At 36.5% G+C, this 14,431-nt stretch overlaps 1 protein-coding gene across 1 annotated transcript; it reads right to left on the bottom strand.

Moving 5' to 3' along the window:
- Positions 1–2,606: 2,606 nt before the first annotated feature.
- On the bottom strand, positions 2,607–4,910 carry LOC148034659 (linamarin synthase 1-like). Its single transcript, XM_087679609.1, has 2 exons — positions 4,256–4,910; positions 2,607–3,705 (listed from the first exon to the last, which is right to left on the bottom strand). The coding sequence occupies exons 1-2, from the start codon at positions 4,806–4,808 to the stop codon at positions 2,786–2,788; spliced, it is 1,473 nt and encodes a 490-aa protein (XP_087535735.1). The 5' UTR covers positions 4,809–4,910; the 3' UTR covers positions 2,607–2,785.
- Between the last annotated feature and the right edge of the window lie 9,521 nt (positions 4,911–14,431).

The following is a 14,431-nucleotide window of genomic DNA, read 5'->3' as shown; positions in this document are numbered from 1 at the left end:
GACTAGCAAGTTAGGATCAATTTGATGCTTGTAGTCAACCTATGGTAGTCACTATAAGAAACTAATCCTATCATGTGCATTGAAGTACCTATAAAGAAAATGCCATCTTAATTGAAGGGTCTCTACACATACACTTTTTCCTCCTTGATTTTGACTAGCTCAATGGAAGATTATTTTTAAATATGTCCAGGATTATAAAATCTAAGGTGTATATACTACAAGTAATAGCAATGAAAACACTTGGATTTTTTTTCATGTTTCTTTGATTGGCAAAGTATTGTGTAATCTATATATAGTCAAAGCTTTGGTATCATTCCCTACTTAGTATTGCGCAATGAAAGCATTTCATCATTATGCATTAGGAAATTTTGGACTAAAAAATGGGCCTTTTAGGAGGTCTCTCTCTCTCTCTCTCTCCCCCCTAAAAATGGGGCCGCATTGAAATTTATGCAAACAAACTCCAAATTTGTCAAACCTCAGATATTTAGAATGTACTCTTCAAGCTCTTTCCATTGATGTATTATGCACTATAAGATTCTTCATATTTGAAAAGATTCCAAATTGATGCGATCCCTTGATGTGACATCTACCTTCCATGGATGCCACATCAAGGGGTCATGTCAATTTGGAGTCCTTTGAAATATGAATAATCTTATAGTTTTTAATAGATCAATGGAAAGAGCTCAAAGAGTACATTCTAAACATTCCAAGGTCCAACAAATTTGGAGTTCTTTTGCAAAAATTTCATCATGGTCCCATTTTTTAGGAGAGTGAGTGAGTCAAACCTCCTAAAAGGCCCATTCTTTAGTCCAATTTTTTTCTAATGTAATTTGTAGATTGTGTGATTGATAAAATACTAATCTAGAGTGCCATAATATCATATTTTGGTTTACATACAAATTGATAATTTTATTCAACAACTTGGAGCCTATCTCTACAAATATACTTACTCCAAGGTCCATGATGTTATGACATCTAGATATAGAACTATTGAGATTTTTGTTTAATCTTTGTATCATATTATACATGGAACTTGTTTTCTTTTAACCATAAAGTAATGGTGTCAGAAATTATATTTCAAGACAAGTTTCATTGACCTTCTCATGTGATATTTCTATGTTGGCAATGATATTATTGCTATTGACATTATAAACAAATTAGGCTAGCTAAGAGCTTAGCCATCTGTAGGTAAATATTACCCACACTAGCAATAGGACTCTACTTGAGCAACATGTGATTAGTGGATGTTGACCTTGCTTTTTTTCATTATAGGGAAAAATTCCTGCCAAAGGACCCTCTCAAAATAGAAGTGCTCCATTCAATTTAGCATCAATCGATGTCAAAATGGCCAGATTTGGTATGTCAATATTTGATGGTCTCCTTCTTACTACTTTGAATCGAGTGAGACTAGTGGGTGGAGTTTGTGCATGTGATTTCTTGAATGTCACCTGCATTGTTCCTAACTCTTAATGCAGCTCTTCTTAACTTTTTATCTCTTGAGTGATCTGACACTAGTCCCATTTGATGCAAATTAAAGACTTTGTGCCAAAGTGATTGTGTTATCATTCAAATTTGGTTATTGTAGCTCGCAATCCTTTGCTCTTTCATCTCCCCTAAATGTGCATTCTTTGAGATGAATGAATGCATAGTTTAAAATATTCACATGTGTGAAAAAGAGCAAAACAAGGGGGAACAAGTCACCATACATTGTGAGCACGTGGCCTCTCTAAATGCCCTTTTTAAAGCAATATTTATTTACCTTGGTAAAAAGGACTTGAAAATTGAAGTGACTCTTGGATAATTAAGAAGAATTGATCACTTCATTATTGACACTTTAGTTCAAATTACCTTTATTTAATTACAAAAGTGTTTTGAAACATCTCTTCATATTGACACTTTATGTCGTTTAATATTTGCTCATTGATTATGCATGTGTTTTGATATGCATAACCCTGTACAAAAAGGAAAAAAATAATATTCCCTTATGTTGAGTACCAATGCCCTCAATTTGTTCCACACTTCCTAACTTAAACTTGACTTTTCTAATAGATCTTCATTCAAGCAAGGTTGTGGGATATTCATTATATTGTTTAGAGGATTTTTGAAAGTCCATTTGAATGTGTCAACTCCTTTTTCCTTTTCCAATGCAATTCTCTAAATTTTCTTAGAAAGTTGTAACATGCTTTCTTTCAATGTTAGCCTCCTAGATTTCAAAACTCCTTGGTTAGTTATAGGATTGAGATATCATCAATAGCAATAACCTTGAAAGGTGTTTAAACTCCCATTGAAAGAAGTTAAACTAGTTACAAAAGTTACAATAAAAGAAGTAAATGGTATGTTGTTGGATAGAGAGAAACATTAAGTATTTAGAAATATAGACCAAAAATACACAATTTTAAGTTGGATAGGATAAAATTATTAAATATTTAGTCATGTAGACAAAAGAATACATAATTTTAAGTTGCTCGCCTTACCTTGTCTAGGATTTTAAAGGACATATGTCAAGACTCAACACACTACACATTGTTTCTGTCTATGAATACAACTTTTGTGTGGATGTGAGAGACTTTGGGTCATTGCAATTTACAAGATAAATGAGACCAAGGTACGAAAAAGATAACAAATCACTATCATGTAAAATATTACAAGATGAGAAGCATAGTGTAAGAGTTTGAGTTACAATGTGATATGTACATCAAAGTATATCCTTGATAATGATATGGGTGATGTTACACAGTCTATAAAAGTTTCAAAAATTTTGGTTGGAAGAGAATAAAGTGGTGCCTTAATGCAAAAAAAGATCTTTTTGATGGTGATTATCACAAGTGGTACATAGATTGAGATAATTGATTAATTGGTTGAAAGAGATTATAGAAGAACTATTTGAGCTAGTGGTAGCAGTAGAGACCACCTTAGCAATTGAAGAGGCACGTTCATGAAGGAAGGTTGATTCCATGGCGACATTGATGGCAAACTCTATGTGACCACTTTGAAGGTTAGGGGCACCTTGAAGTGCTATGCCAACCCCCCATTGCTCAATTATGAGCCGCAAGTTGGTAGCTTGTTCTTGTTCAATAGGCCAACCTATGATTGGCACACCTGCAGCTAGGCTTTCAATGGTGGAGTTCCACCCGCAATGGCTTATAAACACACCAATAGCCATATGTTGAAGAATGCTTACTTGAGGTGCCCAAGAGACCAACTTTCCTCTTTTCTTTGTTCTCTCTTGAAAGCCCATTGGGAGCACGCTTGCAAGATCCAAACCATCTTTTGACTGGACCACCCATAGGAAAGCACACTTGCTATTCTCAAGTCCCATGGCCAACTGTTTAATTTCATCTATTGATAAGGTGACAAATGTCCCAAACGATACATAAACCACTGATTTTCTTTTTTGTGTATCTAGCCAAGTTAAGCACTCATCATCTTTGCACAATGATTGATTTGGCAAGAGGGGTCCAATAGGACAAATGGGGAAATTTAGTAACCTTAAAGCATCTGTAACATCCCTTTCCAACTCATAGATAGTGTTGATAAGAATTAATTTGGATTCTTTAATATGTTCAAAAGGTCGAGAAAGAATTTGTGACATAGCATCAGATATGTCATTCATCCAAAGTTCCTTTGCTATGTCACTTCTCTTTAGGGCAGGAAGCCCAGGCACACCATTAATAACCTCCTCTTCACCTTTCACTAGAGATTTATCTGCAACAACACGAACACCCAAAGAAAGTGGGGACATGTTGGTTAAAGAAGGTAATGAAGTCTACTTGTGAAATTTGGGGTATCAAGTCCTACATAGATATTTGCAATCTAGTTACCAAATGGAGTGTAACAATCTCACTACCACTTCCAAGTCAAGAAAAAGAAAAAAGAATGGTTGTCATGTGCCCTTTCTTTTGTGTGTGTGTGTGTGATATTGCATTTATATTTGCAAGTGACTTCACTTCCAAATTATATTTCTTAGATAATTTATTCACAATTGTACTCCTATTGTCTTTAGGGGTGGATGGAGTTTACTCGGATTATACTATAGGTTTCCAATGAGTTTCTAACATCATTTGACTGATCTCCTTAGTAGGGATACAAGGAGGAGCAGCTTTTCTCAAGGTAATGCCATGTTCAAACACTCGATTAGATTTTCAAGAGTCTGAGTCTAGTAAGAGCTGAGGGTGGCGCCACCCTAAGTTAGATGACATGCAATATGTATTTTTTTGGCAAGATGGGTGTGCGCCCGAGGGAGGAGACGTACTACCTTGTGGTGGTGCTGGTGAGAGGAGGAAGGCGCCCTTGGTTTTGAGAGAGACCATGTATGTGGTAATGGAGAGGGCGGCGGCAGCGCAGGGGAAGAAGTCGATCTTGGGGAGGTCAAAGGCGGAGGCGATGGCCTGCATGCCGAAGAGGAAGAAGTTGCAGATGAGGCAGCTGATGGGAGGAGGTTGCGGGTCTTCCTCCTCTCCCTCTCGTCTCGTCTGCATGTTCAGCTGCGCCCTCAGGATGCCCTCCACGGCACGCTCGATCCTGGCTATGGCGTCTGCGAAGGCGGCGGCGGGCAGCCTATCGTTCTTGGTGTAGACGGGCAGGCCGTCCTCGACTCTGATGATGTTGAAGCTGCGGCTGCCATGATAGCCGGCGAGCCTCTCTCCTCCCAGCTTCATGATGTGGGAGTGCGTCCGCTGGGGCGACACGAAGGACACCACGCAGCCAGCCGCATCCAGGTTGAAGCCCAGCTGCAGCATGGGGTATATGTGGCTGTGAGCTGGTATGGACACCATGAGCACATGAGGCGGCTTCTTCATGCTAGTCATGCTTCTCCTCCTCCCTCTCCAGCTCCCCCTTTCCCTTATCCTTCTTCTTTATGATAGGTATGCTCCTTCTCAGCCTTCTCCTTCTCTAATGCTCCCCCCGCGGCCCCTTATATCCTTGTCCTGCCCTATCACCTTTCGGGCTGCCAGCAGCAACGCACACCACCCCACTAGCTGCTGCAAAAGCTCCCACCAACCTCAATTCCTCCCCCCCATTTACATACCTTCCAATGAACAGTGGTAAAAGACAACGCCTGTCCCATCAACCCTACCGGAGAACATTGAGAAATGACCATGTAGGTTCACATGAACAGTAGTAAAACAAGAGCCGTCTCTTCAGACATGATAGTTTTTGTGCCCCGTCAGATTAGACATCTCCCACCAGGGCGAGTCCCACTGTCCACATGTCTATTTGCTGCACTTATTGCTGGCCTGGTAAATCTTATTGGGATAAACACCCTAGGAACTCGAGCTCATGTGGACCAACAAATGGTCCAAATTCCTACCCCCCAAACCTCACCGGGCAAAACTAGGCTAACTAGCCGATACTATTACAACCTCCTTCTCTATCTTGCATGATCAAAATCTAAAACTACCATAGCTTTATCTTGCATGACCAAATCTAAAAACCACTATAGCTTTAAGTTGGGACCTCAACTTGACAACCACCCTCACCCTAGCTTCAGATTCAACCGGCAAAACGAGCCCAACTAGTGATTCTATTACAACCCTCTGTATCCTGAATGACCAAAATTATTTACTATCCTAGGTGAATGATCAAATCTATTTGCTATACTAGGCCATCAACATCTTGCCAACTAGGTTCTAGTACAGCCTCCTTTATCTTGGATGCAGATCAAATATGTTGAATATACTCAACCAAGACCCTTGCCCTACCTTGCCAAGCATGATGTGATCGTTATAAATATGGCCATGCTTTGTTCCAACTTAACCACCAAGCATGTAGAGACATGTGATAGACATACCAAGGCACATGGTAAGGTGGTCCCAATGGGCCTACACAATAGCATGATCACCAATCACCCACAAGAAAAAAATATAGGATACAAATAATGAAAGAGTAGTTTGTGTAAGAGCATTTATATGCCTCTTATATCCAAGCCAATTATTGCGTTTATTTGAAATACACATTTGACAAGTGTCTTGGTCATCATGGCACATGTCTTAGGGACCACCAAGATGAGGTCTCCTTCTAAGTTTTCTTATGGACTTTCAATGTGGGATATGACTTCTTGTGATGAATGGGCTTGGTGAAGATGGCATAGGAGGATTTCATTGTAAAGACCTTAGTATTAAATGCCTTTGTCATAACTCATTGTACCTTTTGCCACATTCAAAGTGTTGGAGATTAAAGGTTATCATGTAGTCCAATTGGGTTCAAAAGTAATTGCTTTTGGCTAGGAGATAAGCTTAACATGTCATATCACTTTGACACAAAGCTTGTCTTTGTTCCATTGGATGGAAGAAAAGTTTGTCTTTCCATTGCATTGGGAGAACGGAGAACTTGAAAGAAATGCATATATCTCTCCCATCAAAAAGCACACCACAAATGCAAAGTTGTATGTGATAGCTAAGTAGCAAAATGGTAGACTAGTTATTGAGAAAGAAAAAGATGACCTTAAGTATGGGATGCTCATCCCTTTATCAAGTGAGGTAAGGGTGATACATGTTCTTGATCTATGTTTGAAGATTGCTATATTTGAGATGTGGAACTTTCATCTTGGTCTTATAAGCACTTCCAAATAGGGTTCTAGAAAATACAAAGTCAGTTTTGTTTTGAAGAAGTTGAAGGGTTTGAGAAAATACAAGTTTAGAGATATTTCAATTCTAGAGAAGTTGAGCATTTCAAAGATGCGTGATTTTAGTGGTCATTCAATCAAAATATGGAGAAAAAATGTGCTTAATCTTCAAGCTTCAAAGTTCAGAGCTTGGTGTATATTTGTTTGGGACTAGAATTCTGACAATAATGCAGCACGTGCTACTTGCTACACTTCTTGGAAATACGACGACTAAAGTGAGCTACATGTGGCCCATCCTATAACCCTCGTACTAGCAATAAAACTGGTAAACTTTAGCAGCCAAACTCTACGAAAATGTAGGTATCAGGTCTTTGTAGTAGGACCCCTAAGCTATATATAGTTGAATGTTGCCATGGCTTTAGAGATAGGGGGTCATGCATTGGGCAGTCGCCCTATGTTGGGTTTTCTATTTATATTGGACTAAAATTTAATGATGGATAAGGGGGTAAAAGACAAGCCTTAGGGAAATAGAAAGGAAAAACCCGAGAGGGTTAAAATAACTACCCTAGGGGTAAAGTTCCCGTGATTGCACAATGCATACCCGTAAGAGCAAAGCTAAAAATACAATGGTTATTCGAGTATACCCGGAAGGGCAAAGCTACAAATAATATGAGAGTCAGTGCGACACGAAGCCCGCGTTGACCAGCGGTTGCCAGCAGCCACCGGATCTTAAAGAAGGGGACGGGGTCTTTTTGCATGTCGACAGGCTGCTTTGAATGTGTCTGGTTCTCCCATTCTACGCAGGACGCGTGCACAGAAAAGGCCAAGGCCGCTCACATCCAAAGCATGCATGGTGCAACTTGCAAGCCTACGTCGCCGCAGCCATGTGACTAACACGTGGACCCGCGCACCCTTCCTTACACGTATTAGGTCTCAGGAGAACCTCTTGTTGCCGAACTACCCAACAAACCGACAAATACCCTCCGCATTTTCTTACAATGCATTTATTATATCACAATTTAGCATCAATACCCATTGCCCAATAGGCTAGTTTATTTTATCACCTATACTATTAGTTAACGAGAGGTGGGGAGCGGGTGCCACCTGGCAGCCCCCACCTCCCCCACAAGAAAAAAAAAGGAGAACACGGGACGGGTGCCACGCGTCCAGCACCCGCCTCCGCCCACAAAAATCGCGCCCGTCCCGACGCTTGAGTCTAGGCGCGGAACGCCTAGTGCCTACTTATTGTAGAATTTTGGAACACTGTGCTTGTTTATAATTTATTATATGCTCTTGCGACTGTGCCATGCCAAGATGTTAGCTAGCTTGACTTATGTGATATCTTAGCTAACAAGAAGGCTTGAGCTCACTAGCTAACCTTCTAGCTAGCTAAAAAGGCCTGAACTGGCCTAGGTGTGGTGTTATTGTAGCCTTTTAACATATTCTCATCTTAAGATATTTCTCTCACATTATCAACTTGACCTAAGCGGCTCACTTTTCGACGGTTTCATTTTAAACAAAATCTTGAGAGAGCCCTTACTCTTTGAAATTAAAGTAATGCTAGGAGCTCTTCTCGAAAACAATAGGTCAAAGCTCTAGCAAATGTTAGTGCACACTTGTTTATATTCACATTTATTTATTTTTTGGATTTGGCAACATTTGAAAGAGATCAATCTCTGCCAGAATAATCTGCTTATTCTCCACCAAGGCCTTTTGGACTATTAGGGAGGCCTCTGTCCACGGATTGTAAAAGTATTTGTCCTAGATTCCACAAGGATAATGAGATCATCACCCACATTTTCCCAAACTATCCCCTTAACTAGCCAGGCCTTGACTTTCAATATAAATGTATTATAAACACCATATTTGGGAATTGGGAAATTTCCCATCAATATGGGAATTCCAAATCAAAATGAATTTCATTAATTTAAAACCCAGTGTAATGGAACATATTATTGCTTATGGTTGTTTCCAAGGGATTGAAAAAAATCGAAAAGGCAGTGTTAATAGGCACCTTAGTTTTAATATTTTTGAAAATCTTCAAGGAAAATCTTCAGTCGGTGGATTCTTGTAGACTTTGTTTGGCCTTCAATACAACCTTTTGGGGGAACTTTAAATTTTTGGGAGATTTTGCACCTTTCTCCATCTAAGAGAAGACAAATGCTATCTATTGTTTCCTATCATTCATGATATTTATTGTTGCACATTCAATATTTATCCCAACAATTAAGATACACCTCTACATTTGTAGCATTTTGACAACTACAAAATTGGTGTCCAATATTGTATATGTATCATTTTGAAGTTTTTGGAGTTTCTATTTGTAACCACCTCACTTTATGCAACACCAAGCCATATTGGATATCCTAGATCTGAAGGTCTAACAAGTACAAAGTCATCTTTCTTAACATTGAGCATTGTTTCAAAAGAATGTTTGGGTCATTTGCTCAGGGGACCACAATAGTGGTCTTTCAACTCTTCCAATCCAATAAAATCATTTGCATTATCTACATCTATATTTGTTACATCACTTTGTGTTCTTGGAAAAAAATCTATGACAAATGTATAGTCTTAGACATTTGGAGTTTGAAGAGGTAGATCATATGTTTTCGATAATCAATGACTAGTGTTATAAACTTTTTGAACTCTACTTCAGATCCTTGCACATTTGACCATCTTTTCCAATACTTCAAATAATCTTGAACTCCACTTACTACTTCTTGATAATCTTTAATATTCTCGAACATGGGCAACAACATTGGAACACCCTTTTGAAGAATAGGCTTTCCTGTAAAGTCTATCTTCCATAATTCAATGCCACCTTCTCTTGGTAACCAGTCTAGAGACTTTGGATACATCTTGTATTGCATGATAGGTGTATCTCCTTGCATATAAAATTGAAATTGAAGAGGATTTGAGTGACCAACAAGTGTATCTTTGGAATCACACAAGTATCCCTCAATGTATCTGTTAAAGTCAGGCACATGTGTCAATAAGAAAGGTGTAGGACTTGTCATCTCACATGATTGAAACTGTTGCATAAGATGAGGAAAAGTGAAGGTCATGCTTGTCCTTAGCTTCTCTAAAAATTTATTGAATGTTGTTGGATTATCTTGGATGTTCCTTGTGCAACAAGCAATGATAGATACACAAAGAGATAGCGATTTTTATTTTTTGATCCACAATTATCAAGTTGAAGTAGAAATTTCTCTAGCAGTCGTTTAAAACGATGATGGCCATCCTGTGGTGTATTATCTTCCATGCATGCTTTATTTTGCACGACACCTTGATGGTGGACTAGTGATTTTCTCAAGTTGAAGGCTTTTAGTAGCACGAAGGTTGATCTCGGCATTCCATCTACTTGTAGATCACCATTTACATTCCTATCTAGTCACTTCAAGTTCGTGAAGCACAAGGACAATGAGGCAATTGTGAAGTTAGGATCGTGAGGCCATAGATCAAGTCGTGCATATTAAAGAAATTAGTAGTTGAGCAAATCTTTCAATCTCTTTTAATCGAAGCCTTAACCTAAGGATAGCTGTCTTTTGCAGAGATTTATCTTATCATGTATAATACACAAGTTTTCCTTTGGATTTAATGTTGAAGCAAAGTGCCAACTATAGTATATGTTCCAACAACTTTGTTGTTGTAGCATGTGACATTGACACTTTTTTAGAAGCGCATTTGACTCTTGTCTTTGGATTTAATACTACATAATTTGGAGAGCTCACTTGTCTTTTGGCTAAGGTTATATGCACAAACTATGTGTTCCAAATATGATTGAGGGTGGATAATGACATTTTCTTACATCCAATACCATCCAACATTGCATTTACTTCTACCCATATATCTACCTGCTTGTAGACATTTGAGATGACCAATTGTGTCTCCCTTGGTCCATCTTGCATTGTTCTACTCTTATGTGGCATTTGCTCTACATTCTTCTTGATAACGTCTCTAAGGATGGCTCTTTCCATCTCCGTGTGATCCCAAGCTGCTCTTATTACCCCCCATGTTTCCATGCATTGCCCTCCTCACATCATGCTCAAATTGTGTTTTGTACATGTAAAAAGATGTCTTTAGGATTCCATGAATCTCATACCATGCCCTTCCATATACCACTTGTCCATGGAAGATGAAGCTATATTTCCTTATTCCCACATGATCAATCTTGCATGATGGCTCAAACTTGTAATAAACATAGTTTGTGCAGTCTTCGAATCTCCAAAAGTATTTACACAATTGTTGTATTTTCTTCTTTACCAGCAAACTGGCAACACTTTTCTTGGCAGTAATCAATTGTGGAAACGTATGAAGAAATGGAGTCCATAGAAGTTCTCAAGTTTGCACCTTTAGGGGACAATAATTTGAGGCTTTCTATTGACCCTACAATATGATCTTTTTTAAACAAAATTTGATTTTTTGCAGAAAGAGAATATTCATTGGTATCTTCCATATTTTTGGCATAAGCATTTGTAGAGGTGAATTGAATGTATGATTATTGTCGTAGCAGGGGCGTTCCATCATCAAAGATGACCTAAATACAATGAAGTATCAAGTTTCATTATTGAAAAGAAAAAAGCACTAAAGCATTAGATAGAATGACTCCAACATCCATAATACAAAGTATTAATGGAAACATCTTACAAGAAGGGGATAGATTTGACCATATGGCTAAAAATAAGCTTTCTCATGAACTATGTCCTAAACTAAAGAATAAAATATTCATCAATTATTTTTATTTTCCTTGATTTTACTTTATTTTATTAGCTACTCTTTGTATAAGCAAAAACTTCTTTGTGTGTTCTCATTGGAAAAATATATAACAGATGGTCAAAACTTGTACTATATCTATTCAAACGAGAACAAGGATAAAAATCCTTTATAATGTATATAGGAAAATATCTAACCACCTAGTCAAAAACTATTTATGATTCCCATAGGAAAAGACATAGTCAAACAATTGAAACCTTTGTTGTATGCATTCTTTATGACAAAAATGATAAAAGTTCATTATGGTCTCCATAGAAAAATATTTAGCCAAATGGTCAAAATCTCAAGCAAAATAGGTACAACAAGGATAAAATTTCATTGTGACCTTTATAGGAAAAGATTTAGCAGCTAGATGGCCAAAACCTCTATTGTAAGTATTTTACACAAGAGTTAGGATTAAAAGTCTTTGGGATGTTCACAAGAAAAGATTTAGCCATATGGTCAAGACATGTATTATATGTAACCTAGATGATAGCAAGGATAATAATTGTTCATGATGTCCATAGAACAAGATTTAGCCAAATGGTCAAAGCCTCTATTGTATGTATTCCACATGATAGCAAGGATAAACAGTACTCTTTGTGATCTCCATAAAAAAATATTTGATCAAATGGTCAAAACCTTTATTTCATGTATTCCACATGACAACAATGATAAAGATATTTTATGAGAAACATTGACATCGTGCTTAAATGTTGAAACTACAAGGACCTCCAAAGAATATGCAATTTCATTCCCTATGACATGAAGCTATAAAGATTGAGGAAATTTCACCATCAATTAAAAGCTATTTGGGAAGAAAAGATAATTTCTATTGTGGTTAAATATTTATAAATCTTATAGTACCTACTTGTTTATAATAATAAAATGTATCATATTGCACTTTTTTAATGTTATACTATTTTACTCTAAATAATGTTATATTAATATATCATACTATGCACATATAATGGAATATAGTATTAAATATATTAAAAAATATTATTGTATTTTATTATATTAATAATTTGATTCAAATTTGAGTATTGTGACCAAAACTGTCTACGTATTCAATTAAAAAACCTTGCTTCAAATGTTTAGTAAATCTATAGACCAGTAAGTGATCGCTACTCCCCAACGTGTCTACTCTACTTCACAGGTGATTTCTATTACACTTAGAACATCACATATTGCTTATTTTTACTAACTACAATAATTTTTAAACTCTTCTCTACTTTATTTCTACTTTTGAGTTAAACTACACTGATTTGGTTCTAGTGATTATTCACTTCTTTTCTAATCTCTACTAATGCATACTCTCTCTTAATCAATTCAATCCATGTAACTACTACAAATCACTCTACTAATCTTTCATATGATTAGTATAGAATGATATTATGATCAAGCATCACAATAAAAATCACAAATCACTCTACTAATCTTTTATATGATTAGTATAGAATGGTATTAAGATCAAGCATCACAAGCATTATCTAAATAAGAATCACTATGAAAATTAAATGCAATCTTTACTTTTGTAGCAATAAGATTAGGTACTTACTCTTGGAAATTCAATGTCTCCTTCTTCCCAGTTGCTTGATTGATCTCTTGGAGTGCTTGTCTTTTATGATGATCACTACCTTGCAATGATAGCTTCTTTGTTGTGAATATGAAAAACATGATTTTGTGTAATGCTAAAGACACTCTCTTTGTTGTAAATATGAAATATATGATTTGTGTAATGTTGAAAAAACTAACTTGAATGAGAATATGAAATAAATGATTTGTGCAATGATTTCATCAATGAGTGCTTTCAAAATACTAACCTTTCTTTCTATTGTGTGATGCTATATACCTTAATACTTGGCTTCAATGCTAAATTTGACCTTATATTTTTTATATCGTTCATTAATATTGGAGCATTTTATCAAGTTCTTATGCATCATATTATACTTTACAATATCTTGCAATAAATCAACCACTTTGTTCATTCTACTACGAGAATGACATTTCCCATTTGGTCAAATGCTTTCTTGCATTATCCATCCTTACTTACTTCTAAGAGGGAAGATTATTTTATACTTAGAATTTCTTACTTTTAATCATTTGGCCATGTGGTTAAATCTTGTCTTGCAACAAACAAACCACTTTTTTGGGAATTAATCTTGAAAAATTAAGACTAAATCTATGGTGGGTTCGATCACATAGATTTTCGGTATGCTAGATTTTCCATATGGTAAAATCTTCTAAGACAAACATCTACTGTATTATCTCCAAAAAGGAATACTATAGTTCTACTTATAACTCTTTAATTACTTACTATAATTATAGGAAGTTAGGCCATGTGGTTAAAACTTGTCTTGCAACAAGAGAACCACTTTGTTTCCATAAACCATTTGTTTCATTTCAATTTTTCATAACTGCCTATCTATATGGTCATATACAAATATCATATCATTTTACCACAAATTAGCCACTTTGTCCATTTCACTACAAAATAAAAATTGTCCATATGGTCAAATCTTTCATTTTTTTTATTAATGCTAACATCCAAGAATCCCCATTCTTGTTTTTCATTCAGGCATATGATCAAATCTAATCTCATACATCTTGCAAATCATGAGACCATTTTTTTCATTCCACTATAAAAATGATATTTGGCTATACAGTCAAATCCAATTTCACAACATGTTGCAACAAATAAACCGCTTTCTTCATATGGTTATGAAACTAGATTTGGCTATATGGTTAAAACTACTTTATAAAAATATAGATGTCTTGTAAGTTTTACCATGAGGTCAAATCTCCACCTTTCAAGTGTTTTTCACATTACCTTATGTTGATATCAATGGGATTTGCTACATAGCCACATTTATTTATATATGAATCTCATATCACAATAAACCACATCCTCTGCTCAACTAGCTTTTAAAAGCCATATGGTAAAGAACCATGGCAAAGTTTCTAATCTCATAGACAAGTCTTATGACTAAATAGGAATTGACCACATGGCTAAAACCAATGGCAAAGTTTCTACAATATGACTCATTTCAGGGGAAATACTTACACGTACAATAATTGAAATGCTAACTTTGAGCCAAATGAAGTCGTGAT

Source organism: Lygodium microphyllum, chromosome 6, assembly GCF_053477565.2.
Source record: "Lygodium microphyllum isolate KBCC chromosome 6, Lygodium_microphyllum_v1.1.10, whole genome shotgun sequence".
NCBI lineage: Eukaryota > Viridiplantae > Streptophyta > Polypodiopsida > Schizaeales > Lygodiaceae > Lygodium > Lygodium microphyllum.
Note: the sequence above shows the minus strand (reverse complement) of the source record. Positions and strands in the feature narration are given on the sequence as shown.